The 25,511-nt window shown below is 39.8% G+C and overlaps 2 protein-coding genes across 6 annotated transcripts in view; one reads left to right on the forward strand and one right to left on the reverse strand.

Moving 5' to 3' along the window:
• Nucleotides 1–14,982, forward strand: part of LOC123378197 (tetraspanin-7-like) — a 27,360-nt gene extending 12,378 nt beyond the window's left edge. For 2 of the 4 annotated variants that reach the window (XM_045031726.1, XM_045031723.1), the window contains exons 5-8: nt 858–1,007; nt 2,840–2,923; nt 3,533–3,594; nt 5,563–5,747. In XM_045031726.1, the coding sequence (XP_044887661.1) occupies nt 858–1,007; nt 2,840–2,923; nt 3,533–3,594; nt 5,563–5,602 (336 nt within the window). In that variant the 3' untranslated portion in view covers nt 5,603–5,747. Of the gene's footprint in view, nt 1–857; nt 1,008–2,839; nt 2,924–3,532; nt 3,595–5,562; nt 5,749–13,774 lie in introns of those variants that run through there. The other 2 variants (XM_045031724.1, XM_045031725.1) reach the window with 2 other exon arrangements.
• CCDC14 (coiled-coil domain containing 14) lies at nt 8,210–24,867 on the reverse strand. 2 transcript variants are annotated; one of them, XM_045031721.1, is made up of 13 exons: nt 24,734–24,863; nt 22,123–22,178; nt 21,535–21,610; nt 21,138–21,210; nt 20,906–21,046; nt 20,337–20,582; nt 20,128–20,222; nt 18,158–18,740; nt 17,006–17,147; nt 13,978–14,057; nt 12,544–12,762; nt 12,325–12,457; nt 8,210–9,510 (listed from the first exon to the last, which is right to left on the reverse strand). In XM_045031721.1, exons 1-13 carry the CDS (start codon nt 24,764–24,766, stop codon nt 8,526–8,528), a joined length of 2,862 nt encoding a protein of 953 aa, XP_044887656.1. In that variant the 5' UTR covers nt 24,767–24,863; the 3' UTR covers nt 8,210–8,525. The 2 variants fall into 2 exon arrangements, with proteins under 2 accessions (XP_044887656.1, XP_044887657.1); XM_045031722.1 differs by having other exon boundaries at nt 9,384–9,568; nt 24,734–24,867.
• Between the last annotated feature and the right edge of the window lie 644 nt (nt 24,868–25,511).

Raw genomic sequence — 25,511 nt, forward strand, 5'->3', positions numbered from 1 at the left:
CCCCCTCCCCAATTTGTCCTGATATTTTCTTCTTCTCATCTGGTCACCCTACTATGAAGTGATCCTATTTGTTTTGTTCAGCTTCTTGGGGCTGGTACAACTGCATTAGAAACATGTAATCAAGCTGTAATAAAAGAATGAGGTAGGAGAGTTCTTCTCCCACAGGAGATCACAAAGCAAAATGACTTGACTAACTGAAATCATATTTAAAAAGAATGCATTTCATATCTAGAACATGACTAATTTTGGTTAAATAAGAATAGACTTGCAGGCTAGAGGCACTCTTAACCTTGCTTCCTCCAGAAGGGTTAGAAAACAAGTCTAGGCTTGAGGTTTAACAAACTGAACTAATGTGTTCAAACCAATAGCATATGAAATCTAACATCTTTGCCTCATGTTGGCAAGAATCTGAACTCTCTCATGAATGATGATCAATTATAACTGCAATAACCTATAGAGCTCTCTAAATGAAGATCTAGTCAAAAGAAACATGCTAAAATTTAAGTTATTTTGTAATGAATAATTCAACCAGGCATAAAAAGGGCATTCCACAAAGCTAAAAACTCAAAGGGAAGGCAAGTAATGGCTTCTAACCAACTCTCTGAATAAGTCTCACTTAACAGCGTGACCAGGTCTATCTGTGCTAGAACTGGGAAGTAGGCCACTTACATGGATCAGCTGGAAGGTAACTTGGCATCCTAGGACTGTCTGCTGCTATTGTAGTAATCTGAACACCTTTGGGACTCTTCCTAAGAGAGCTCTGCTTTGGGCTCAGTGGTTTTTGTAGCATCCTGTAGAAGAAATATTTTTGCTTAAAATTCCGCTATTTCACTTATTTAAACAGTTGTTCATTTCAGTTCCAATGCTGTGGTGCTCAGAATTACACTGACTGGTTCAATACAACATTTGGATCTCTCAATTCAGCTGTTCCAAATAGCTGCTGCAAGGTGATAACGAAAAGTTGTGGACTGAATCTAAGCAACGATGCTGCTAACATTAACCAACAGGTATCTTAACTACTCCTAAGCTCTAGCAACCAATTCTCTTACTAGGTAGCACGTGATGCCAACCTGTCAGAGTGCTCCTGTAGCCTTCATTGGGGAGACTTTAAATTACTAAAACTGTGGCCTTCAACCTCTGTCTATAATGCAGCTGGCTGTTTCAGAAGAACTGGTAAGCATTCCTTTAGAACAAACCTGTCTAAGGCATCTGTATACCCTTATTACTGTAGTACCTCTCAATCTTAATATTGTTATCTTCTGTGAAGTAGGGAATTACCCCTATCTCCATTTAACTGATTTGGAGGGGGGGGAGAGACTGCACACAGAGAAAGTAACTTAAAATATATGGAGATATACCTGTCTCATAGAACTGGAAGGGACCCTGAAAGGTCATTGAGTCCAGCCTTCACTACCAGGACCAAGTACTGATTTTGCCCCAGATCCCTAAGTGGCCCCCCTCAAGTGCTGAATTCACAACCCTGGGTTTAGCAGGCCATTGCTCAAACCACGGAGCTCAAGACCACACAGGAAAGCTGTGGCAGGGGCCAGGGAATTGAACCCAGACCTCCCAAGTCCCAATCTAGCAGCCTAAGCACGGAACAGTCTTCCCCCTTCTTTAAAGAGAAAGGTCCAGAAGCATATATCCATGGCTGAAGGTGCAGGATGTGAAATTGTCTAAAAAGGCAACCAGGTAACGCTTGTTCTCATAGTACCAATATAATGATAAAAGTAGAATAAAAATAACATTTAGGTTTTCTGTCCCTGTTAAGTTCAGACAGAATTGCTCAAGTAGCCTTATTAGAGGTTGTGGGATCCATGTTATCAGTGAAATGACTGATGCTCATTTGCCCTCCTCATCCAGACTTCTATAAGTATAGTATCTTGCTTCACAACTAAACTGACCATCAGGATTTCTAAATCTAGCCAAAGAATACCAAAGAAATTCTTCCCTCCAAATATATCCTTCACTTTTCAGCACTAGCCTATATTAGAAGGCTTAAATATGCATGGAGGACGCCAGCATGATGCAATTTTGAAGCAGCTAACAGAGAACAATCAACAAAATCACTTGTGTGCTGAGTGGGCATGGAAAGCTTTGCTGGATTGCAATGGCATTTAGTTCTGCCTACTGTAATGCTTGAACATACTGGTGAACTACCTATAATTAAAGCTACCCTTAACTGAGTCCGTTGGACCTTTACTAATTTGGCATCACCTTGTCTTCTCCACTATCTCTTGACTAGGTTGCTATAAAAACTGCATGGTGGAAGGAAACGCATAGTTATGGAAAAACTATTTTCAATAAGGGGAACCAGTCTCTCAAAATCCCTATTCCCCCTCCTATGCCTGAAGTTCTTTTGTTACCCCATTGTTTGTACTTTGGAATTTTGCCCTGTGCTTAGAGTCCACACATCTAGCATGTCTGTTCATGCTACTGTTTCTGTTTTGCTAATCCAAACATGGGCTTTTGGCTGTAGGACCTTAAGCACCCCAGAGATCACCCTCTGACTTCTTTTCTTCCCCACTTTACCCCTGAACTTTCTAACTATACAATAATTCTCACTTTAACCATTATGTTGTTCCTTGAACAGTAGTAAATTCTCAGTCATAAGAACTTGTATATTTGAAATTGCAGCCTTATTAATTAGTGTTAATTTTTGTCTCTTGCAAGCCAGCTTTTCTTTGATAAATATCTTTGATCAGCTACAATTGCAACAAAGTTTGGATTATCTCTTGTGGATGGTACAATTTGGCTGCTGTACTCATTGTAATAGGTACTGTATTCCAATGTACATGCCAGCTGCAGTAATTAGCAAACATATTTTCCCCCCCACTAGGGATGCATTCAAAAGCTGAAGAAGTGGGCTGAAGAACATATTGCTCTTATTGGAGGGGTTTGCATAAGTGTTGGATTTGCACAGGTAAACATTGTGTAGTGCCTGTCTTGTGTTCAAACTGCATGTGGTGGTCTCCATGCAAACGAAACATGGGAAGAAGTACAAGGCTCAATATCTGAAATACTGAGGTGGAATAAACTAAACAGATTTAAATTAGCATGTAAACTACTGGATAGTAAATGATTTAACCCTGTGTAAAAAGCAACTATCTTTAAACTTGGTCCACTACACCTTTGCTTTGTGATGACTGACTGAGCTATGGACTGAGAAAGCACTGGTCATATTTTGACTAACGTGTGAAGGGCAGCAGTGCACTAGACAGCATGCACTAGACAACTTTGATTTAGTTCGTATTGGCTCTGTTTTGAGCAGGGGGGTGGACTAGATGACCTCCTGAGGTCTTTTCCAATCCTAATCTTCTATGATTCTGTTAAATCTGCATAAACATTCTAAGCATCAGTGCTGTGGCAAAATAGGATTTTTAGCTCAAGTAGTATTAGTGGATCCTGTCTGTAGTAAGATGGTATTTTCCTAACAATGGATCCATTAAAATGTATGGGTAAACTGTTCAAAAATGACTTTTAAACACTAGCAAGATTAAGCTTAATTTATTATTTTTTTTCTCCCCCTCAGTTACTTGGGATCTTATTTAGCTACATGCTACTGAGACTACTTAATGAAGATTATGTGAACTTGTGAGTCTTCAGAATGATTTTGCAACTTAATATATGAATTTTGTGCTTTCTTTCTTGTGGCTTTTGATCCTACTATGCTTAAAGCTATGCTGCATAAATTAAAATTGAACAATTAAAAGAATTACCTGTCTCATGAGATGCCATGGATATCTATTAGTGCTAGCTTTCATGGTAGGAAGTGGTAGGTATCAACTGTAGAAGCTCAAGGTTCAATTGCCTTTACAAAATTAGAATGAAAGGGTGGAAAACTAACTGTCTTGTTCATGAAAAGACATGCCTAACTGAGGGCTATTTCAATTTCTGTTACTCAAGTTATACTAGCTGTTCACAAGTCTTATAAAACAAAGTAGAAGACCAAAACAGACTGTGAGGAAAGAATTTTTGTGGTGTTGACTGGGTTGTAGGCCTGTGTGCGTGCACACACAAACCAAACCCTTTCCCTGAAGATTGCTGCAGTGACAGTCTTGCCATGTACTAATGCATGTGAAGGAGGGGATTAAATTTAACTGCATGTGATTTGTCTAATACTACTACATCACATAGTCAGCTCTTCTCCTCTGTATATAACAATGAACAGTGATGCCCTCAAAGTGAAGGGGAGACACTTTGACAGCTCAGCTGTCATTGCTTCTCGCTGCAATCCACAGATACCATTGTCTCCCTTCAAAAATGCTACATCTACCTTGGGGAAAAATCTCTTGACTTAGGATATCAAATTGATTAGTCTGCCTTCTATTGGACAAAATAAGAGGATACTGTAAGTAAATAATCTAAAACTGTTAACAACAGTCTAGAAACCCCCAGCCAGTGAATTGCAGCATGTCTTATCACCTGTTTGCAAAGTGTTAACAAGACATTTTTTGGGGAAATTAACTTTCCAACCACACATTTTTGCAAAAACTTATTGACCCATTCAACCTTTATAAAACCTGGCATATTGGAGGTTCCTGACTTCTGGTATGAGCATTATAGTAAGTCAGTAGGAGGAAAATGCTAAATTTTGTTTTATATCCTCAACAGTTCCCAAACTTCCAATACCACTTTGCTTATGAAGTGCACAGTTAAATTGCTTGTAAATAGAATTTCTTGTGCTTGCTCTTCTGCCATCAGCCTTACTTTGAAATCTGAGCATGAACAATGCCTTGGAGGAATAAGGCCAGGCCAAGTCTTAAAAGCATTCTGATTCACTGAAGTCACTATTTAGTCTAACTTCATTTTTCTTAAGTGGGAATGCCAATTGGCATTCCCTAGTCACTTTCTGACATTTCTACATTTTAGAATATAGACCTGATTAACTTAAATAATCAAATCTCTATAAAACTGCTATGTAGCATAACCTAGCAAATGTCTCAATTGTGGAATGTGCCTTTTCATAATCTTATGGAATAACTCTTAAGTTTAAAACTGGTGTGAATTTTGACTGTTAATCTCACTTTTGACTATTTATTTTTTCCCCCAATGTAGGGACTATGTCAAACTATCACTCCCTTGTCTAAATCATACCTAGAAAAGAATGCCTTTCAGAACTACTTATCTGAAGTCAGGTGAGAATAGCAACAGACAGCACCCATACCAGCTCCTAGAAAACTAGACACACCTTTGAAAAGACAGAGTAATGCCTTGAATCCCTACTAGAGATCAGGACCTAATCATACTGACACTTTGTGTTGTGAAGAGCTTACTTAAGTAGTCAAGCTGGGGAAGAGAGAACACAAGAAGAGTGATGTTTTTAATTGTGGCACTGATGCAACATTTGCAGACATTCTAATATGGCTGCATTCTGTAGACCAAATGTAGAATAAAAGACTTCTTGAAGCAAGGAGCTCAAATAAGAAATGTCATAGGATTTATTTAACATAAGCAATAGATAGTGGTAAGGAATTGAGCATCGCCTCATTGTGCAATGTGGAATGCAGGTGGTAGGAAGCTATGAACTATTCCTTAAAAAGATCTTAATCTGCCTTGCAGGAGGCCCTCCAGTGCTTCACCCATTATTTCATGCTCCTGAGGGAAGAAAGCAAAATACCTATAAATAAACTTTGTGTATATCACTTCTGCATGGAAATCAAGAGGCTGTGTAAGCTTATTGAAAAGGGACACAACCTTCTGCAATCATGATTAGAAAGCCCCAGAACATTATTCCATTACCTATGCAGGCAGCTAACCTGTACTGAGGACTTTTCCCTGCAGTCTCTGCAGCAGCCCAGTGTACTTACATGGTCCATCTGTTTGCAATGGAACTTTTTAATGAATTTTTAATGCACCACAGTGCAGTGTCTTTGAGTACAAGTACCAAACTGATCAATTCTGTGCTCATCCTTAAAGTTTATGTAAATTTTCATTAGAGCTGACAAGTGATTAATTGCACTGTAAAATAACAGGATATGATTTATTTAAATGTTTTGATTTCTACATTTTAGAATATAGACCTCAATTAAAACAAAGTGAGTACTGTACACTGTCATAAAAATAAATATTTATGCTGTAAAAAGTTTTTCAGTTCACATCATAAAAGTACTGTAATGCAATCTCTTTATCATGAAAGTTGAACTTACAAAGGTAGAATGTACAAAAAAACCTCAGAAATAACACTGTAAAGCTTCAGAGCCTAAAAGTCCACTCAGTCCTACTTCTTGTTCAGCCAGTCACTCAGACAAAAAAGTTTATTTACATTTGCAGGAGATAAGTGTCTTCAGAAAGTCCTACTAAAAATAGTTAAGGAGACCCTTGGAAAACTCAGACTGATACAACCAAACAATGGTGTTTGATATAGCCTATGAAGAGGCTTTTAGCCAACAAACTTACTGCACCACTGATTTATTTTTGAGAAGTCAGTGCTCTAGGGAGGTAGTAGGAAGATAGTTATTGAATTTGGTTTTCTCCAGTCCTCAAAAAAGAAAGTGATCCTGGCCATTCATCACAGCCCTACTATACATTAACCAGTGATACTGTTACTATAATATAAAAAGTAATAAACATGCTGATTAAGTCACTGCATTAATTTGTGGAACTAACCAAGTCATATCTGCATTTGATTTCTGGTGGAAAATATTCTTTCAGCAAAATATACAGCTGCACCATTTGCAACTTTCAGCAGGTTGTGATATGGATGAGTCCATTTCTTAATGAGTAAGGAAAAGGAGGGAGGTAGTATTTGCACCATTGTAGCTTATTATTGAACAAGGATATTGTTTTAGTACTCCTTTTTAAGACCGTTCTGGGGTAGGCTATTTGCACTAACTGTAGATTGAGGCATTGTTGTTTGATGCCAAGAGCACATCAATTTTCAGCTCAACTTTCTCCCACCCCACCTCTACAGTAGTTCCTTGCTAAAAGCAGGGACATAGAGTTTAGAAGAATCCAAGAAGTTGCAATGAATGAGTCACAATTACTACTTACAAACTTTGACCATCCTGCTGTAAATTTCAATGCTTGATCACTTTATCTTAAGTGAGGAACTGCCTGTCCCCTCATCTGAACTGCCCACATAGCTTGAAGTTATTGTTTTTCCTTTGCTATGTTAGTGTTGATGTTAATTGCTGGTGAAACTGGATACTATTATCCAATCAAAGAATACCCCAGCCTCTCTGTGGTAGGTTTTGCCTATTACAGTATTATTGATCAGCCAATATTCCACATCAGAGAATATCTTCAACAGTCAATGAGCAATTTCATGCTTGTCAGCAACAATAATTTAGTTGCAATTTATCATATCAATAGTCAAGGGATAACTTGGTTTATACTAATATAAAACATGTGTTTTTTTAAAGAAACCCTTTTATTAACTCATTTGTTTCCATACATACCCAAAACATGTCTTGTACTTCTGTAAACCACAACTGTGACCAAGCAAACTAAGTAGTACGGGAACAATGTGTTCCAGACACCATGAAGACTGAAAGTTTACTGCTAGTCCAAAAAACTCGTTTTAAGTGACATGGATTACTTTTACAATGCTCATTGTAAAAATATGATGATTTCTGAAAAACAAACAGGTAGGTATTCAGCAAACATCTGCAGTTATCTAATGAAGATTCTGGAGCAAGTTCTGCTCTGAGTTACTCTAGCATTTATGCTACTACAACAGAGCAGAATTTGGTCTATGTTTGACCACAAAAATCTACTGTATGAAGAGAATGGCATAAAGTACATTCTGTGCTGATCCAAGTTATGCTTTATACTGAGATGGGATGTTCTTCCTACTAATTTTCCACTTGACTGGATTTGGTCACTAGCATGTAACATTGAATATACTATTCATTTTTTAAAATGAAGTTCAAGTTGTGACTATTTCCCACAGAAGCCAGGGAGGTCACTTTCTGACTCATGTATCAGAGGGGTAGCTATGTTAGTCTGGATCTGTAAAAAGCAACAGAGTCCTGTGGCACCTTAAAGACAAACAGATGTATTGGAGCATGAGCTTTTGTGGGTGAATACCCACTTCATCAGACGCTGATGAAGTGGGTATTCACCCATGAAAGCTTATGCTCCAATACATCTGTTTGTCTTCAAGGTGCCACAGGACTCTTTTTGTTGCTTTTTTCTGACTCATGTCATCTTGAGATATTAGTTTATATTCAGATAAAATGTGACTACTTTGAAGTGTATATTGAAACACAACAAATGTTTCATCCACCATTTAATAAAAAAGATTTTATTGCTTACAGTATAAAACTTAATTTTAATCTCTGCATTTAAGAATTTTAAATAACTCTTCCCTTGCACTAATTATGATAGTTTTCACAAGAGAAATAGCACCTTCATTCACTAACCAAGAAAATAAAATCATCATAATTTAACTATTAGGAACCAGCCATTTTATACAAAAACACAACACAAATAACTGACATTCCAAAAACTATACATCATATTAAATTACTAAAAAAACCCTAACAATTATCTGAACAAAATACAGTCTTTAGTTTCCTCATTCACTGTTTCATAATGCCAGTCTGCAAAGTCCTTTGTAATCTAGCTATGTTGGCATCCAAGGCTGCTAGCCCATTTTTAAAGTCTTCTTCATCGCGTGAAGTAAATGTTGAGAAGGAAGACATGCTCCATTCAGATTTTCCTGACATGCAGTCAAAAGTAGAGAAACTAGAGTCAGACATTTCAGTGCCTTTTTTCGGAAAGTTCTCCTTCTGATGTGGCATGCAAGTGTAAAGGTATTTATCAGACTGAGGTCTATCTGATTTGTCTCTGAAATCTTTAGCAGTTCCAATTATTTCTTTTGGCCTCACTAGGAGCCTGTCTCCTTCCAGCTCAGTTGTCTTCCCTGTGGTTTCAGATGTATTTTCTATGGTCTCTCTCAAGTCGTAACCACCACTGAGTTTATCAAAAATCTTTTTATCATCCAATATCCCAAATCCATTCTGCTTCTGAGAGTCAGAGAGCCCACAGTTATAGTCCAACTTCTTGGAAGCCACACTGACCCGGTGTTGTGCACACATTTTTCTTTCACATATTGATAGCTGTTTTTTAGAGGTGCTGCTAGTCAATGGAATATAAATGGTCTCATCCAGTTTGTGTTCTTCCTCTATTAAAGTCCCAGAATCACTAATTGTTTCTGTATCTTGCTTTGACAGGGGAGGAAGAATTCTTTGATCTGTTATTTCCTCTGCTAACAGTGTACTTTTTTTATGAGATCCTTCAGCAACAAAATTTTCATGGTCTAGAACTGGCATTTCCAATTCTCCAGTTTTATTTGAAAACTGAAGTTCTGTATTTGTCAAAATATGATCACTATCTAATTTTTTGAGGTAACTCATTATGGAAGTACTCACAGGGAATGGGTTGGGTTTCAGCTGTTTCTCATAGTCTTCCAGAAGAGATTTTGTAAGACCTTTTTCAGGTCTACGTCTAACATGGTCTACAGAGAGGTCAGAGAGAAGCTTGGCCATGCTGCTCTGCAAGGTTCTGTTAAGAGCAATTCATTAGGTCATCCATTATGTATAATGACTTTTCATGAGTATATCTAAATATTAAATGATAAGGTTTATCAATTTAAGATTGCAATGATCATTTTAAAAACTTAATTCATATTCCACAAGACAGCACAAAAAATCAATACAAATTTTAAACTACTGAAGCTCTATTAGACTAACAAATTTATTTTAGCATGAGCTTTCGTGAGCTGCAGCTCACTTCTTCGGATGCATAGAATGGAACACACAGACAGGGGATATTTATACATACAGAGAACATGAAAAGGTGGAAGTATGCATACCAACAGGCAGAGTCTAATCAATTGAGATGAGCTATCGTCAGCAGGAGGAAAACAAACTTTTTGAAGTGATAATTAAGATGGCCCATAGAAGGTGTGAGAAGAACTTAACATTAATATTAATTCAAGTTCAGCAGTTTCTCTTTGGAGTCTGTTTTTTTGTTGCAAAATTGCCACCTTCAAGTCTGTCACTGAGTGGTTAGAGAGGTTGAAGTGTGGACAGAGCTGGCATCGGGCTTTGTTGCAAGGATAGGTTCCTGGGTTACACCATACAACATAAACACTAACCCAGGAACCTATCCTTGCAACAAAGCCCGATGCCAGCTCTGTCCACATATCCATTCAAGTGACACCATCATAGGACCTAATCACATCAGACACGCCATCAGGGGCTCGTACACCTGCACATCTACCAACGTGATATATGCCATCATGTGCCAGCAATGCCCCTCTGCCATGTACATTGGCCAAACCGGACAGTCTCTACGCAAAAGAATAAATGGACACAAATCTGACATCAGGAATCATAACATTCAAAAACCAGTGGGAGAATACTTCAACCTCTCTAACCACTCAGTGACAGACTTGAAGGTGGCAATTTTGCAACAAAAAAACTTCAAAAACAGACTCCAAAGAGAAACTGCTGAACTTGAATTAATATGCAAACTAGATACTATTAACTGTGGCCTAAACAAAGACTGGGAATGGTTGGGTCATTACACCAACTGAATCTATTTCCCTATGTTAAGTTCTCCTCACACCTTCTATGGGCCATCTTAATTATCACTTCAAAAAGTTTTTTTTCCTCCTGCTGACGATAGCTCATCTCAATTGATTAGACTCTGCCTGTTGGTATGCATACTTCCACCTTTTCATGTTCTCTGTATGTATAAATATCCCGTCTGTGTGTTCCATTCTATGCATCCGAAGAAGTGAGCTGCAGCTCACGAAAGCTCATGCTAAAATAAATTTGTTAGTCTTTAAGGTGCCACGAGTACTCCTGTTCTTTTTGCGAATACAGACTAACACGGCTGCTACTCTGAAGCTCTACTGAGTGTCATTCTTCAATTCAATGAAATGTACCTCTGAAATTAATGAAAAGAACAGCAAGCAATGAGGTTCTCTCACCTATGTGTCCTTATGAAGAGAAGATTAAATGACTTTAAGACAAGAGAACTTTAACATTTATAAAATAACTAGAAGATATAGTATAATTGATTTTGGGCTAGATAATACTTAGTCCTGCCATAAGTGCAGGGAATTGAACTAAATGACCTCTTGAGGTCCCTTCCAGTCCTACGATTTTCAAAGTCTGTGTTAAGATATGGAGGTTTGCTTTTGAAAGCAATTTGGAAAAATTGCTTCCTTTTAAATTGTATACAATTTAAAAGGAAATATTTAAATACAGAAATAGACAGTTACTCATTTTCGGCTCTCTATGCCAAGACAAATGAAGACTCAGCTCATTACATGTACATATGGCTATCACCATCTGGTGGTCAGCAGGTAATATAGTTACAGGAAAATATGTAAGGTGTATATACACTGTAAGGAAAATACTGTACACTATTATGGGGGCTGGTAAATTCTGAATTTTGGATAACTGAATAGTAAAACTTCTAGTGCACATAAGTAAAATATTAATAATCCAAACAAGTCATGTAACTAGAGAGCTCTATTATCAGAATCACACAGTCCAGGTGTACAAACGATTGTAAAGCCTCAAACCTTGCCATCATGAATTCATAAAAAAAACCCATAGAATAACTTCACAAATATATGTGATTAAGGCAGCTTCACTCAGGAATGAAGGAAATCTAGTCATAAATTTCATTTTGAGTGTGTCCTTAACTGATAGAGAGATTGCTTCTTCCCACAGGAAAACCAACTGTGGGCCCAAAAGGGAGAGTCTCTGCAAGGTTCTTTTCAGGATGATTTATTCTTGGTCTTTTCACAAAGAAAAGGGAGACTGCCTCCCCTTCAAGCAGGCTGCAGAACCAGTTACCAAACTGCAGGTCCTAGGGAAGGATCACCTAGGTAGCCAGGACTACAGACACAAACAAGGTCATTGCCTTCTCCCAGCAAGCAGCCATGCATATAGCCTGTGGCATTTGACCTACCTGACATGATAGTTATTTCTAACTATTGCGTAAGTTAAAAAAGGGGAAGCCAAAACTTCTGCTTTTATGCTAAATTATTAGTTTTATTGTTCCATCATCCTGACACAACCCATCCCACATGTTTATCTAGTCTACCTGTTTACTTTCTGACCCCCATAGTGTAAGCTGTCTGGAGGAGAGACTGTCTCTGTTATCTAACTGTATAGCTCTGCTCCCTGATTGGGGTTTTTAGGCTCTAGAAAGAGTAAATAAATTGTAAGACTCACAGATAGGTTATAAGATCTTTAAGTCTAGACCCTAACACAAAGACAATGTAGGGAGAGGTTGTTTCAATAATTTAAAATAAGGAAGAAATGTCAAGAAGAAAAACTGTGTGGCCAATATTACCGAGTCAATTCACGCAGTCTGTTCACTTCTGCATCACGTTGACGTAATGTTATGCCCAAGATCTGATTTTCTTTTTCCGAGGCTTCCAACTTAAACTGGAAGCTCTTCACATTTGCCAGTGCCTCATCCACTTCTAAAATGCCAAGTACAATTTTATTTAGTCTTTTTTTAAATGGAAAAGCACCAACTGAAAAAATCAAGTCAGTTCAAAACACGCACCGATTTTTAGCTTTGTAGCTTCAATGTCATACTGCTGTTTGTTTTCAAACAGTTCTTTATCTTTCTCCTGGATAACTTTTGCAAACTGTTTATTTTCTTCTTTCTGGTTTTCTGTTATTTTAAGGAGTTCTTCATTTTTATTGTGCAGTGATTCAAGGCCCTTTGAAGATTCCTTGAGTTGACTCTGGAGTGTCATATTCAGGGACTGTAGAGAAACTACTATAGGAAGAGAAACATAGCAAGTTTTTTAAATGTTTCATTTCTATGCCCAAAAGAAATATAATTTGCAACTATTAAAGCCTAAGTCATCATTCAAATTCTTAGAAATGAAGAGTAACAGATTACAATAATTATTAAGTTAAAGTCAGAAGTCCTGTGTGAATATAAGCATAAATCAAAACTATAGAGAAAGAATTCTCTTCCACTACCAGTAGATATTTTACATGTTTTTAAGTGGTGTATTTGGAAAGATTTCTATTAGCGCTAAATCTTTAAGTCCTATTATCTTGTACTGGAATGACAAGATATAAGAACATTGTAACTGATGTATTTGGCACCTGCCACCAAGATAACACAACCCTATTTTCATTAAAATGAAAAATGTTGTCTCATATCCTATGAGCAGCTACCTACAATAAAATATTTAAGGATTAATTTTCTCTTTAAAAAGAAGTGACCACAAGACTTGGTATTGCTCACAGTGATATCTAAGGCCCTGATCCTGCAGTGACATAAGCATGAGTACATCCATACAGAGCCTGAGAGACTTCAATACATTTGCACACAGCTCACTACAAGACGAGGGCCTAAAACTTCAAGCCTGTGGGGATAATAGTCCCCACTATCACAGTGACAGAATGTGGAGTGCCATTTTATATATTTAAAACATGCAATTAAATTAGTTATTTAATTCTGTACTTGTACTTTGAGTACAGTACTGAACTTGCACATATAAAATTTTGCAAAGTGGTATTGCCCTCCTTTCTTCCCCCCAGCTTAGTAAAATATTTTTAGATGGGTATCATGGTAATGTTACCCACTGTCACATTAATTCACAGCAGATAAGCTGTAATTGTCATGTAATGATGTGCTGTGGGTTTTTTGCCCAGTTCTCCCAAAGGAAGATAAAGTAAAAAGGCTGTTTTCCTCTAAGGTCAGATTAATATCAGATGCCTTATGCATGGAGTTTTTGAACTATATAACTCTATTATAATGTGACCTTTGTTTGCAGATAAAAGTAGGAACCTTTGCAAGACTCAAGGAAGTTTCCTTTATACCCATCTCATCCTTACTATATGAAGGCTACAGTCCCAAATCCTACACTGGAGTTGCACAGGAGGATCCCACTGTCTGCATGGTGCTATACTGACTTCAATGGAGCTAAAAATCTTCATCCCCATTTCCCACACTCTCTTGCAATATACCAGTACTTGCATTCAAAGTTGCAATCCAGGCTGGATTCCTTTTCAGCTCTCTCTCGCTCCCGGAGTTGCTGGTTCAATATTCTTAATCTCCTAAATGCAAATGATAAAGCATAAATGGAGAAAGTCCAAATACAGAGTAAATTCAAAAGGCTGAATATCAAAACTGGTTTGTTTATGAAAGTTTACTAATTTAATTAGAACAGAATCCCCACAAAAATGTTTTTAGTTTTGGAAGTTAAAAAAAAGTTTTAATCATCTTGTGATGGGTTAGATTATAGAAACCCCCTTGGGAGCTACCACCTGATGTGCCAAGACTACTAAGCATTATCAATAGGCATCTTATTGAATATGTCCAGAACTCTGCCAGTCAATTTTGCTATCAATGTGGTTATCTTTTGATTTTTAGGGATGGCATGGAGGGTGCACAGTTTTTTAAAGGTGATGAAATATTTGGCAATATTGCTGGATTTTCTATTTTGTCAAAGACTGCATTTCCACCTTTCTTTAGCTGAATGAGCTCTTTTCAAAAATCATGGTAACTTCACTCCATTTTAGCTCAGAGGAAAGGGGTGTCTACTTTTACATTAAGCATGTATCCGGAAAAGAGATTATTTCTGCATTTGATAACAGGCTGTCTAGAGACATGCATGGTAACTACTTGGGAGCTGAAGTTTAAAAGTTAGGAGTACCCACTGGTACTTCTGGAAAAAAGCCCAGTCTTGGGAAAAGATGGCAATATGTTTCAAATGGAAAAATACACACCGAAAATAATACTCCTTCCTAGTTCTCAACATGCTTTTCTGCATACTTTGAGAAAGTATTATCTACACCCTTGTTATGCTGTTAAGGTTAGAGATCACTTAATAGGATAAACTACTTTATAAGGCAAGTCATACACTAATGTCAAGGAACAAACAATTGTTCAACAAACATGATATTTAAAAGTTATATCCCTCCTGGATTCTCCAGAGAGAGACTAAATTACAGTCACTGTGCTTTCACATAGACAAAAATATGTAGCAGAACTTTTATAGTTAGACTTGGCAAAACTCAGTTTATTTTTTTCTAATTTTGATAGTTAATATCAATTTTTATTTAAAAAAATTATTTTTACTGGAAATTAAGGAGGATTAAGGGTGGGGTTGGGGTAGCACTGACAGTAGGGCTGCAGAGGGCTCCCTGCACAGCTGAGCAGTCCAAGACAACTGGGTGCAAGGTGCGTGGGAGACTGCACTCCTGGTCCAGCAGAGCAGAGACCCTTGGCCAAGACTACCAGAAGTAGGACAAGCCGTGGTCATGACAGGAGGTCACAATGCTGCTGAATGGCTCTGTTCCCAGCCAGGAGCCATTTAGCAGCAGGGAGGCCTTCCCTGCAGCTGGGATCTTCTTCTCACAGCCCTGACCAGGGGTCTCTGCTTTGTCTCGTCAGGACTGCAGCCTTTCCTGCACCTTATACCTGCAGGGGTCGGGTGGCATTGGCCCCATGGCTGTGAAGAGAACCCTCTGCAACCCCACTGTCAGACCTCTGGCACTGCCAGCTGGTGAGTAGATCCATGACAGCAGAGCTGCAGAGGACTCCATGCATGGCTAGTGACAACTGATCCCTGGCGGGCATAAGGTGTGAAGGCTTGTAGTCCTGGCTGGGAAGACCAGAGACCTCTAGCCAGGGCCACAAGAAGGAAGATGAGCCCCCGGCTGCTGGGGAGGCCATCCCACCACTGAATGGTGCCTGCCCAGGGGAGAAGCCATTCAGCAGCATGTAGTCTCTCCCACAGCCGGGCGCTCATCCTCTTCCCATTCCTTGCAGTCCTGGCATGAGGTCTCTGCTCTACCAGGATCACAGTCTTCCCTGCACCTTGCCCCTGCAGGAACTGGATGTCACCTGCTCTGCAGCAGCACAGGGATCGCTGTGCAGCTCTGCTGCCATGGAGTGAGGGAGCATGGTCATGATAGCAGGGCTGCAGATGGCTCTGACCTGTTACAGGGCCAGTGACACCCAATCTCTGCAGGCACAAAATGGAGTGGGGGGGACCTCTTGCACTGTTACTGATCAATTTTTGTGTGTCAATTTCAGCATGTCAGCTGAAATCAATGTTTACTGACACATCAATTAAAATTGAACACTGCCAAACCTACTTGTAGTCTGCTGCTCCTAGACAGATGCACGCTCACCTTTTCCAAAGGACTTCTCATACAATTGATATTTCCGGTTCCAAAATTCCATCCCTTCTATGGAGCTCTAAGCACAATAATTTCAAAGGTAACACTAAGAACATCTGTCCTATCTATATTAAAGATTGTGAAGTCTGCCACCTGCAGTCGAAATGCTTTATTTGGAGTTCTAATTTGAAATGTCAATTTTTCATTCAATTTTGTCATTGTATTGCACTTCTCAGCTGAAAATTGCAAAGCACTTTATAAACAGTGGATTAAACTTTACAATACTTCTCTAGGCTAATATTTTTATTTTACAAATAGGTGAAACTGCTGTTTCAAACAGCCCTACATTAACACACACTAGGGAACTTTTAGTGCATGCCACCAGGGTCCACAGGAGCCAGTTAGTGCATGCCATCCTGTGCGCATTAGAATTTACATCTCTCTGGGGAAGACTAATGCACTCTGTAGTTAACTGTGCTGAGGGCTTAAGCAATTTACCTAAAGTCATGGAGCAAGTCCATGGCACAGATAGACCACCTGACTTAATTCTGTGTTTCAACAAGAGACCATCATTCATTTGGGAAAACTGACGGAAGAAGTAAAATATTCCTATTCATGGGTAGCAAGAAGCTTGTTCAAATATCCATGCACGAAATATGAATGCCTTAAAGATTTTTTTCAGAAGCAATATAGTATACAAAAGCATAGTATAAACAAAACCCCTGCACGTGAACACAATATAGACAACAGAAAATAAGAACGTGATCTAAGAATTATACATTGTAACCATACTACAATATGTAATTTATAACAATGAAGTTAGTTAGCATGATACATATTTTTGAAATAGGTTGCTCACTTGTTGAATATTTACTGACCTACGCAATTGGGCATTTTCACTTCTGAGAGGTTGTATAGCAAGTGCTATTTCAGCTTGTACATTAGTACTTCCAACTACTGCTGGCAGTAATGAAACACAGTCTTCTACCTCATGTATTAGCCTCAATATTTCAGAATCATCTATAAGAAAAAAAATATATAATCATCTATAAGAAAAATACATAACAGCCTCAGATATATACAATTAAGCAATTTATGAGATGGCTGAACAAATTCTATTACCTCTTAAGATATGCGTGAAGCTTTTAATGTTTAAATTACCCCTCTTTATTTGCATTTCTTAAATTACTGTTTGACTGAAGTATGGTCTAGATGAGTGGTTCTCAGCCAGGTGTACATGTATCCTTGTGGGTACACAGAGGTCTTTCAGGGGGTACATCAATTCATCTATATATTTACCTCGTTTTACAACAGGCTACATAAAAAGCACTAGAGAAGTCAGTACAAACTAAAATTTCCTATAGACAATGACTTGTTTATATTGCTCTTTATACTACACACTGAAATGCAAGTACAATATTTATATACCAATTGATTTATTTTATAATTATATGGTAAAAATGAGAAAGTCAGCAATTTTTCCATAATAGTGCAGTGACACTTTTTTGTATTTTTAGGTCCGATTTTGTAAGCAAGTAGTTTTTAAGTGAGGTGTAAATTGGGGGTATGCAAGACAAATCAGACTCCTGAAAGGGGTATAGTAAGATGGAAAGATTGAGAGCCATTGGTCTAGATCCCCGTTAAATCACAGCCACCATCCTTCCAACTGATCTCTGAAGGGAAATCTTTTAGAACCTTTCCACACCACTCCCTGATTATCTCTTATGGGAAGTGTAAGAGCAGAGCTTTCCCACAGACTGTACGCAGAAAGAAAACACTACTTTTACTAATTGCTATAACAATTTTAAGATCTCAGACACACATTGAAACACTCCCTTTATCTTCCTTCAGATCAAAACATACAGCTCTATTAAAAAGAAAAACTATTCCAAATTGTAATTTTGTAACATCTGAATTACAATAATTCATCACACAATGGTATGTTATGGATTTCTAAGAATGTCCATCCATGTGGCATAGCATAGCATCTGTGTAATACATAGTCTACTGTGCTGATAAAACATTTTTACCTTGGTCTGCCAGTGCCTTGAGCTCTCCCAAAAGATATTTTACTGTTTTAACTTTTTGGGCTGTTTTTTCTGGGCTTGCTTTTTTAGGCTTTAAATCTTTTTTGTCAAAACTTGTCTGACAGCTTGTCTCCCTCACTGGTGCTATGTCAACTGCATTCAAGTCCTCTTCTTCACTGGTAGTACCCTCACTATGTTCCTCAGCAGTTTCCTCTTCTTTGGTATCTGAGACCTTGGACTGTGCTGGATCAAATTTCTGGTACTTCTGACCAGCCCAGTCACTCTCTGATTCATGTGGTTTTAAGAGAGCCAGATGAGCTTGTATACATCTTATCAAGTCTGCCTCCTTTACCCGTTGCTCATGATTTCCTTGGTTTGAAATCATCTCTCTGCCATAAGATGCTGGAAGAAATGTAGATACTGTGGAATTATTTGGCACATTTAGTGGTACACAGGGTATCATCTGAGGATCAGTGGTGACAGACTTCGCTTGTGAAGAAACACAAGCAGCAGCAGAAACTCCTGGGAAAAACACAGCTCCTCCTGCTTGTGGTGCACACTGGTTGTAACTGTCAGCAGGAACACCCTACATAGAGAATATATATATTAAACAAATTATTATTTGTATTTTCATGGCGCCTAAATGTAGCAGTGAGGTTTCTTTCAACATTTAGAAGCCAATCTTATTTAATGTGGTGTTGCTCACTGTTTGTCATTTAAAAACCAGTTAAAATAGTACTCAAATGCATTCAGGCTGCAGTGTATGACCTTTCACTGTGTTCAGGAATAGTTAAAAAGCAAATATAGTTAGGATTACCAATAAGACTAGTTGGTCTTATCTTAAATGTTATCTGTAATTCAGCAATAGAGCAAAATTGATATTTTCATCTTTCTATATTGGGGAAGGACAAAAGGATTCTGTTTCCTTGGGGTGGGAATTCATTTTCAGTGTGCTTGTAAGAATCTTCCTGATACATTTCCTTATTTTCCCTATCTTTATAACTAGAATTCATTGCTGGTACCCACTGTGTACATTGTGTACAAGTCAATATTTTTCTGTATTTTGGCATTTTGACTAATCTCAGCAACGTAATCTATAAATATATGTGCTGAATGCTACAAACATAAAAACGCAGTCAGCACATTTCTAACAATTACTTAATTTTACGTAGTGGTTTTTTGGATCTGCGAAGCACAGACTTCCCCCAGTCCAAAACTTCTAGCAAATGAGTTGATATCCCATAGAGTGCTGATTGAAGGTCATGATAGCTATGGAACAGGGGTGGCATCTGCAATCTGACTACAGGGTCAATGTAAACCCTCCTCCCACACTGCAGAAGAGGGTTTGCTTTGTTGTTTTTTTAAACGTTGTACCCTGAAATAGATAAGGATATTAAAATGCAAAGCTTTAACACACAAACCATATTTGAGAACAATGGGTTTTACACTACTTTCCACTGATCAAGTTGGCACTTCTAGTCACTGAGGTTTTTAATAGGTTAAAATATTCAAGGTTAGGTTAATGACAATCAGCAGCACAGTGAGATTGGGATGTTACACTGATCAGGAACTATCAATCCTCCTCAGGAAGGGGCTGGGAAATGGATACTTCACAGAATTCGACATAGAAAAACAATGAGCATAACAAACAGAAGTGAACAGTCCCCATTGGCAGACCGATTACCTCATTTTTGGAGTCTACTGCAGGCACAATATAAGTAGCAATGCCTGCTAACAATATATTTGTGAACCACCTTTAAATCACATATTTTATTAAAAGCACCACCGTATCTATTGTTTCATCACAGTTTTTATGAGACATAAAATGCATTGAGTTTCTTTTTCTTTGGGAACATTTCTTATTAAGTCCAAGAAAGTGTATAGATTTCAGTAGTGATGAAAGCCACAAAATAAGACAAGGATGACAACACTAACTTAAATGTTTATTTATAATTTAAATCAAGTGTACTTACAGACTGAATGAGTAAAGGATTAGATGTATGCTGCGGGGACAGAGTTGGTGTGGAGGTAGGTAAACGATAATTAAATGCTGTAACACTTTGATATCCTGAAACAAATAGACAAAAACCGAACATAGTTAAATTTAAGATTTTTTTCTTGCCAAAAAACTAAAAACAAACCCCAAAATAGTGTCTAACTATTTGATGACATTGATACTAACCAGGATCTAGAACAGGGTAAGCAGGTACAGAGGGAATTCCATTACAGCTCGGTGGAACTTGGCCAGTTATCAGAGACATTTGGGTTTGCACATGCTCACACAGTTTCTGATGCATCACAGGAGACTGCTGATTAAAAGGCACATGAATTGGTTGAACAGGCTGATTTTGTACTGCGCTGGAAAGTTCTCCCTCTTTGTCAACAGCAAGTGTATTACAAGAGGCTGGTTTCCTATTTGACACGGGCACTATGGAAAATAAAGTTGAAGTTAGTTTTCTTTTTGCGCTACACAAACAAATGTTTACATGAAGATTCTTGACATCAGGAATCAAGTGCTGTGAACCCATTTTGACTGATTAATTTGATTAAAATTGACAGAAAAAAATCAAGCCATAGTAAATTTATTTTATTAAACCAAAGTTTAAAACCAAAATAAGTTGCACAATATTATAACCACATTAATTAATTCTGCAGATGTGGTGACAATGAACATGTATTTATTGAGGAAATAAAACACTTATGGATGAAAACATTGTTTAAGTAAAGGCCAAACCAAGGACAAGTGCTTACCAATTTCTTTATGAATATGGGCAGCAAGAACATTTTTCTTCAGTCCTTTCTTTTTTGAACTATTTCCTTTGGTTAGTATAGGCCTGGTAGTAGCCTTAACAGAAGTTACTTTTCCTGGTTTTCGATTTACTGTCTCCATTCCTAATGTTATTTGAAACAAAAGCCATTCAACAAAATAAATAAGAGACCTACAGAAACTAAAATGTAATTTAAAATTTCAATAAGGTACAACCTGTGGCCTCATTTTGCAAAATATCCTGCAGTAAAGCTGCACAGCGATCAAGCCCGTTATGTATAGTTACAACCTGCAGAAAGAACGTTGCAGTCAGAATACAGGCATTGATTTATTGTAACACAAAACCAGTAAGGACAATGAAATAAAGTTAAGAAGTTCCTATTTAGAAACCGTTGTTACAGGTTTGAGTCACAGTTATTTCTGGACTGGATTTGAGTAACATTTACATGCCATCAATGAAAACTTTTACACATTTCCCATTTACTGGTTTGTTATATTTACAGTATAACTGAGGGATTGTATTGTGTTTATATCTAATGAATTTTATGTTTCAGTAATTTTAGTTAATTTCTGATTTGCATGTATAAGAGAGAGCCAATTCATCTCAAATTACCTGATCCTCAGAGTCAGTGGAATAGAGAGAATAGCCAGAGTCCACATCAGAATGGCATGCTTTTCTTAAGCCAATCCTGAAAAAGACATTCCCTGTTTACTTCCTCTTATAAATATACTTGTTTGATATCTAAAACAACAACAACAAAAAACCCATACACAATGTGCTGCACCAGAGCCAAATGCTGTAATGAGATAAGCAATTAACTGCTGCAGACATAACCAGCATGTTAGGGTAGGACTGCCCCTTAGAAAGCTTACATGTAACTAGTCCCCATATTCATTCAGTAATCTACGGGGGAAATTTAATTAATATTTCATAAATTCAAAATGGAAGTCTAAGGCATGTTGTTTGCTAAAGGGGTTAATCTTCCCTCTAGTCATTGTACAGGCCAAACTCCCACTAACTTCAATGAAAGTTTTGCCTGTCCAAGGACAGCAGGATCTGCCACTTGCAGCATCTTTCAGTTGGGACTTAATATTTAATAAATGCAAAGAGTTGTTGACAAGCTGCTGGCTTTTGATTTGTATGGCTGTTTTGACTGCTAACAGGAATACCACTAGACAGTATTAATGATTAAATTCTTACTGTTTTTTTCCACTTGATAACTTAGCTGCTCCTGTTAGCCTTCCAGAAGACAGTACCTGTTGAATTATTACACAAATATACACCAATAAATATTGTTTTAATTTCAATTAATTATTTTAATGATATAATAGAAGTATACTAAATACCACCGGACTGCTAAATCTGAGACAATAAATAAAGTCTAGGAAGGCTAATTAACATTTTTTAAAGGAATGAGGGGGAATGCAGCAAGGAGCACTGAGCCTCAATCCTGAAATTTACAATGCACAGGTAGACTTCTGAATACATGGAGCTCCACTGACTTCATGACACTGTGCAGATGCAGCAGTCCACCCACATATAAACTACAGGGTCGGTGTTTACGTGTAGACACATATCAGTTTGTTTTGTGGACAGAAGTTATTTCAGTATAGCCCTTCCACTTTCCTCTAGCACCACTGACACTGTCTATAGCCTACAGCCGTATCATCTTCTTTTGATATCATGTCAAATTTCACAAGTTTAGCTAAATCAGACCAAATTCATTCCTTAATGGGAGACGTCAACAAAAAATCCTGAGTGGTACAGGAGGCAGTGCTGGTAATTCTCCAAAACATTTCTCTGAAAGTCAGTACTGAACCAATACCTTAGATTGGTGCTAGTGGATATTGTAAAATCGACGGCCTGACTACCTGCATTTATTAAATATCCCATACATTTTTCATAAGAGTTCAGACCCAGACCAGTAACAGGCTTAAGGTGTGATATAACATGATTGTGAAGAGCTTTATAATATATTGCAAAGGAGAAAATATTCCCTGCTTTCCAACTGAATGCACAGCACTAGTTTTTACTAATAAGCTGCTGCCATAGCACAAATATTTGTAGCTGAAATATTTAATTGTAGAAGAATACTTCAAGCAAAAGGCCTAATGGTGTGTGTGTGTGTTACTCGTGTAAGTAATCTCACTGACCTCAATGAGGGTACTCGCATAAAGATTGCAGGGTCAGGCCCACAACAAATATGGATTATGCACACAAGGGCTGAAGCCCATCCCAAAATTCACAACACTACCCTTGATCATCATAGATCTGCCTTACCTCCCAAATATCTCTCAAGTTTCATATAGCAATGTGATGTCATGACAACATGTCTTCATGTCAGGATACAAAAATCTAACATCATTGGGCAAATCAGTGATGTGAACATGGGAATTTTGTTCACACACTTTTGTCCCCTTAAGGCTGACACAAATAGGCAGACAGCAACCCTGGGCTTTCAAACTTTGGAGAATCTAAATGATTGAGAGCCCTAGTAAGTTAGAAGGAGACTTCAGGTGTCCTGTTGTAACACTTTGCAAAACCCCACATCACAAGGCAGGGAAATGTACTTTGGGAATCAACCCCCAACAAGAGGTGAAGCTAAGCAGCTGCTGGCAGGCGCCTGTGCAGGAACTGAATCCAACAGGTAATAGGGTAGGTGGAGGGAGAAGTAACACCAGCCCCACCAATCAGGGGAGCCCCAAAGAGTCACCTAAACCCTATTCCTGGAGAGGCTCAGTTACCCATGCACTCCCGAGGGGGGAGTCCTGCATCCCTCATCTAGGCTCCCAGTAATACCCCCCTTGAGTAGCCTCTAGAGAAGAGTTCCCCTAACTTATGAATCCAGTCACCTGCAACCACTCCAGAAGAGAGCCCCTGAATTGTGATGTCCCCAGTAATGTCCCCAGTCACATGACAACTCCCCCAGTGTCCCCCAGAGGAGAGCTCCCCCAACCCATGATCCCAGTCTCCTCCCCAACCCTGTCACCCTGAGTGTCCCCAAGAGGAGAGCCTTCCTGACCCGTTAGCCCAGTCACCTCCCAACCCATCCCCTGCCACATCCCTAGTGTCCCCCAGAGTGCCTGCAGTGACCTGTGGGGCCAGGCACCTGCCAACTCTCCCCACACATCCCTAGTGTCCCTCAGAGGAGCACCCTCAACTGGTGAGCTCAGTCACCTCCCGACCCCTCCCCCACATCTCTAGTGACCTCCAAAAGAGAGTCCCCCTCTGACCTGTGAGGCCAGTTACCGCCTAACCCCCCCCAGTGAGCCCCAGCGAAGAGCCCCCATGAGCCCACGAAAGCTCATGCTGCAAAACGTCTGTTAGTCTATAAGGTGCCACAGGACTCTTTGCTGCTTTCCCATGAGCCTAGTCACCTCCCAACCCCCCCCCCCACAGCCATAGGGAGCCCCCAGAGGAGAGCCCCTTCCCCCGACCTGCGAGCTCATTCAGCTCCCAACCCCCCACCCCTACTGACTCCCAGGAGAGCCCGAGCCCCCGCCCCCTGACCCGGGAGCCCAGCCACCTTCCAACCCCTCACAGGAAAGTCCTCACCCCCATGACCCGGGAGCCCACCCAGTCCCCTCCAAGCCCCCAGGAGCCCCGAAAACGAGACGCCCTCCACTCACTCCCTGCCCCAGACGCCCAGTGCTCCCAACCCGCAGAGAAAGACCCGTAAACCGCCGCTCAAGGCGCCCAGTCCCCCCGGGCTCCCAGAGCGAGAATACACCGCGCCCAGCCCCGCACCTCCAGGGGAGACCCAGCCCCGTCCCCCAGCGCTCGGCCCCCCAACGACCCCCGCGGCTGGTACCTTGTGATGCCGCAGAGCTCCCGGCCTCGCCATCGCTCCGTCCGCCCCGGCCTGGGGGAGGAGCTACCCGGGCATCCCTCAGCGCAAAAACGCGCGGCCAATCCGAGCCCGACTTGGCTGACAGGCCCAACGGCTGCCACGGCAGGGGAGGAGCCGTCATCCTCTCAGCCCCGCCTCTTCCGGCTCCCTCCCTCCATGCGAGGCGCCGGCGGCAGCCGGAGCGGGCCGCGGAGTGGGGCGGAGTCAGGAAACCAGGGCCGGGATTGGTGGAAGTCACGGCCCAGCGAACCAGTAGTAGAAGAGAAGCGGGACTAATCGACCAATCAGTCAGTAGCTCGCTCTCTCCCTCAGTCAGCGGGACCGTCTCCCGAGCTCTCAGCGCTTGTTGTGCAGGGCAGGGACTCGGCCTGGTGCACGCGGCTCCTGAGTCTGAGCTCTCTCAGCACGTAATGCCAAACCGCTGCGGGTCCCGTCAGCCCCCCATCCCCAGCTCCTGGTTCAGAGGTTACCCCACAACGCTCCAATTGCCCTGCGGGAATCTCCCACCCCCCTGCAGCTTCCACGCCCAGTAAACTGCAGGACAAGCGACAGGTTGTTCCTTTCACAGCCAAGTAACAACAAGGACGTTTCAGAGGGGTGGCTGTGTTAGTCTGTATTAGCAAAAGGAAGGAGGTGGACTTGTGGCACCTTAGAGACTAACACATTTATTTAGGCATAAGCTTCCGTGGGCTAGAACCCACTTCATCAGAGGCATGCAGTGGAAAATACCGTGGGAAGA

Source organism: Mauremys mutica, chromosome 10 (assembly GCF_020497125.1).
Source record: "Mauremys mutica isolate MM-2020 ecotype Southern chromosome 10, ASM2049712v1, whole genome shotgun sequence".
NCBI lineage: Eukaryota > Metazoa > Chordata > Testudines > Geoemydidae > Mauremys > Mauremys mutica.

What these genes read in the sequence shown, in the direction of transcription:
- CCDC14 (XM_045031721.1), bottom strand. Translation starts at nt 24,766, where the DNA reads ATGGCGAGGCCGGGAGCTCTGCGGCATCACAAG. An exon ending in TTACCCTGTTCTAGATCCTG is followed by an intron (nt 20,223 to 20,336) that starts GTTAGTATCAAT and finishes TATTTGTTTCAG; the next exon opens with GATATCAAAGTGTTACAGCA. An exon ending in AGCTACAAAGCTAAAAATCG is followed by an intron (nt 12,458 to 12,543) that starts GTGCGTGTTTTG and finishes TTGGCATTTTAG; the next exon opens with AAGTGGATGAGGCACTGGCA.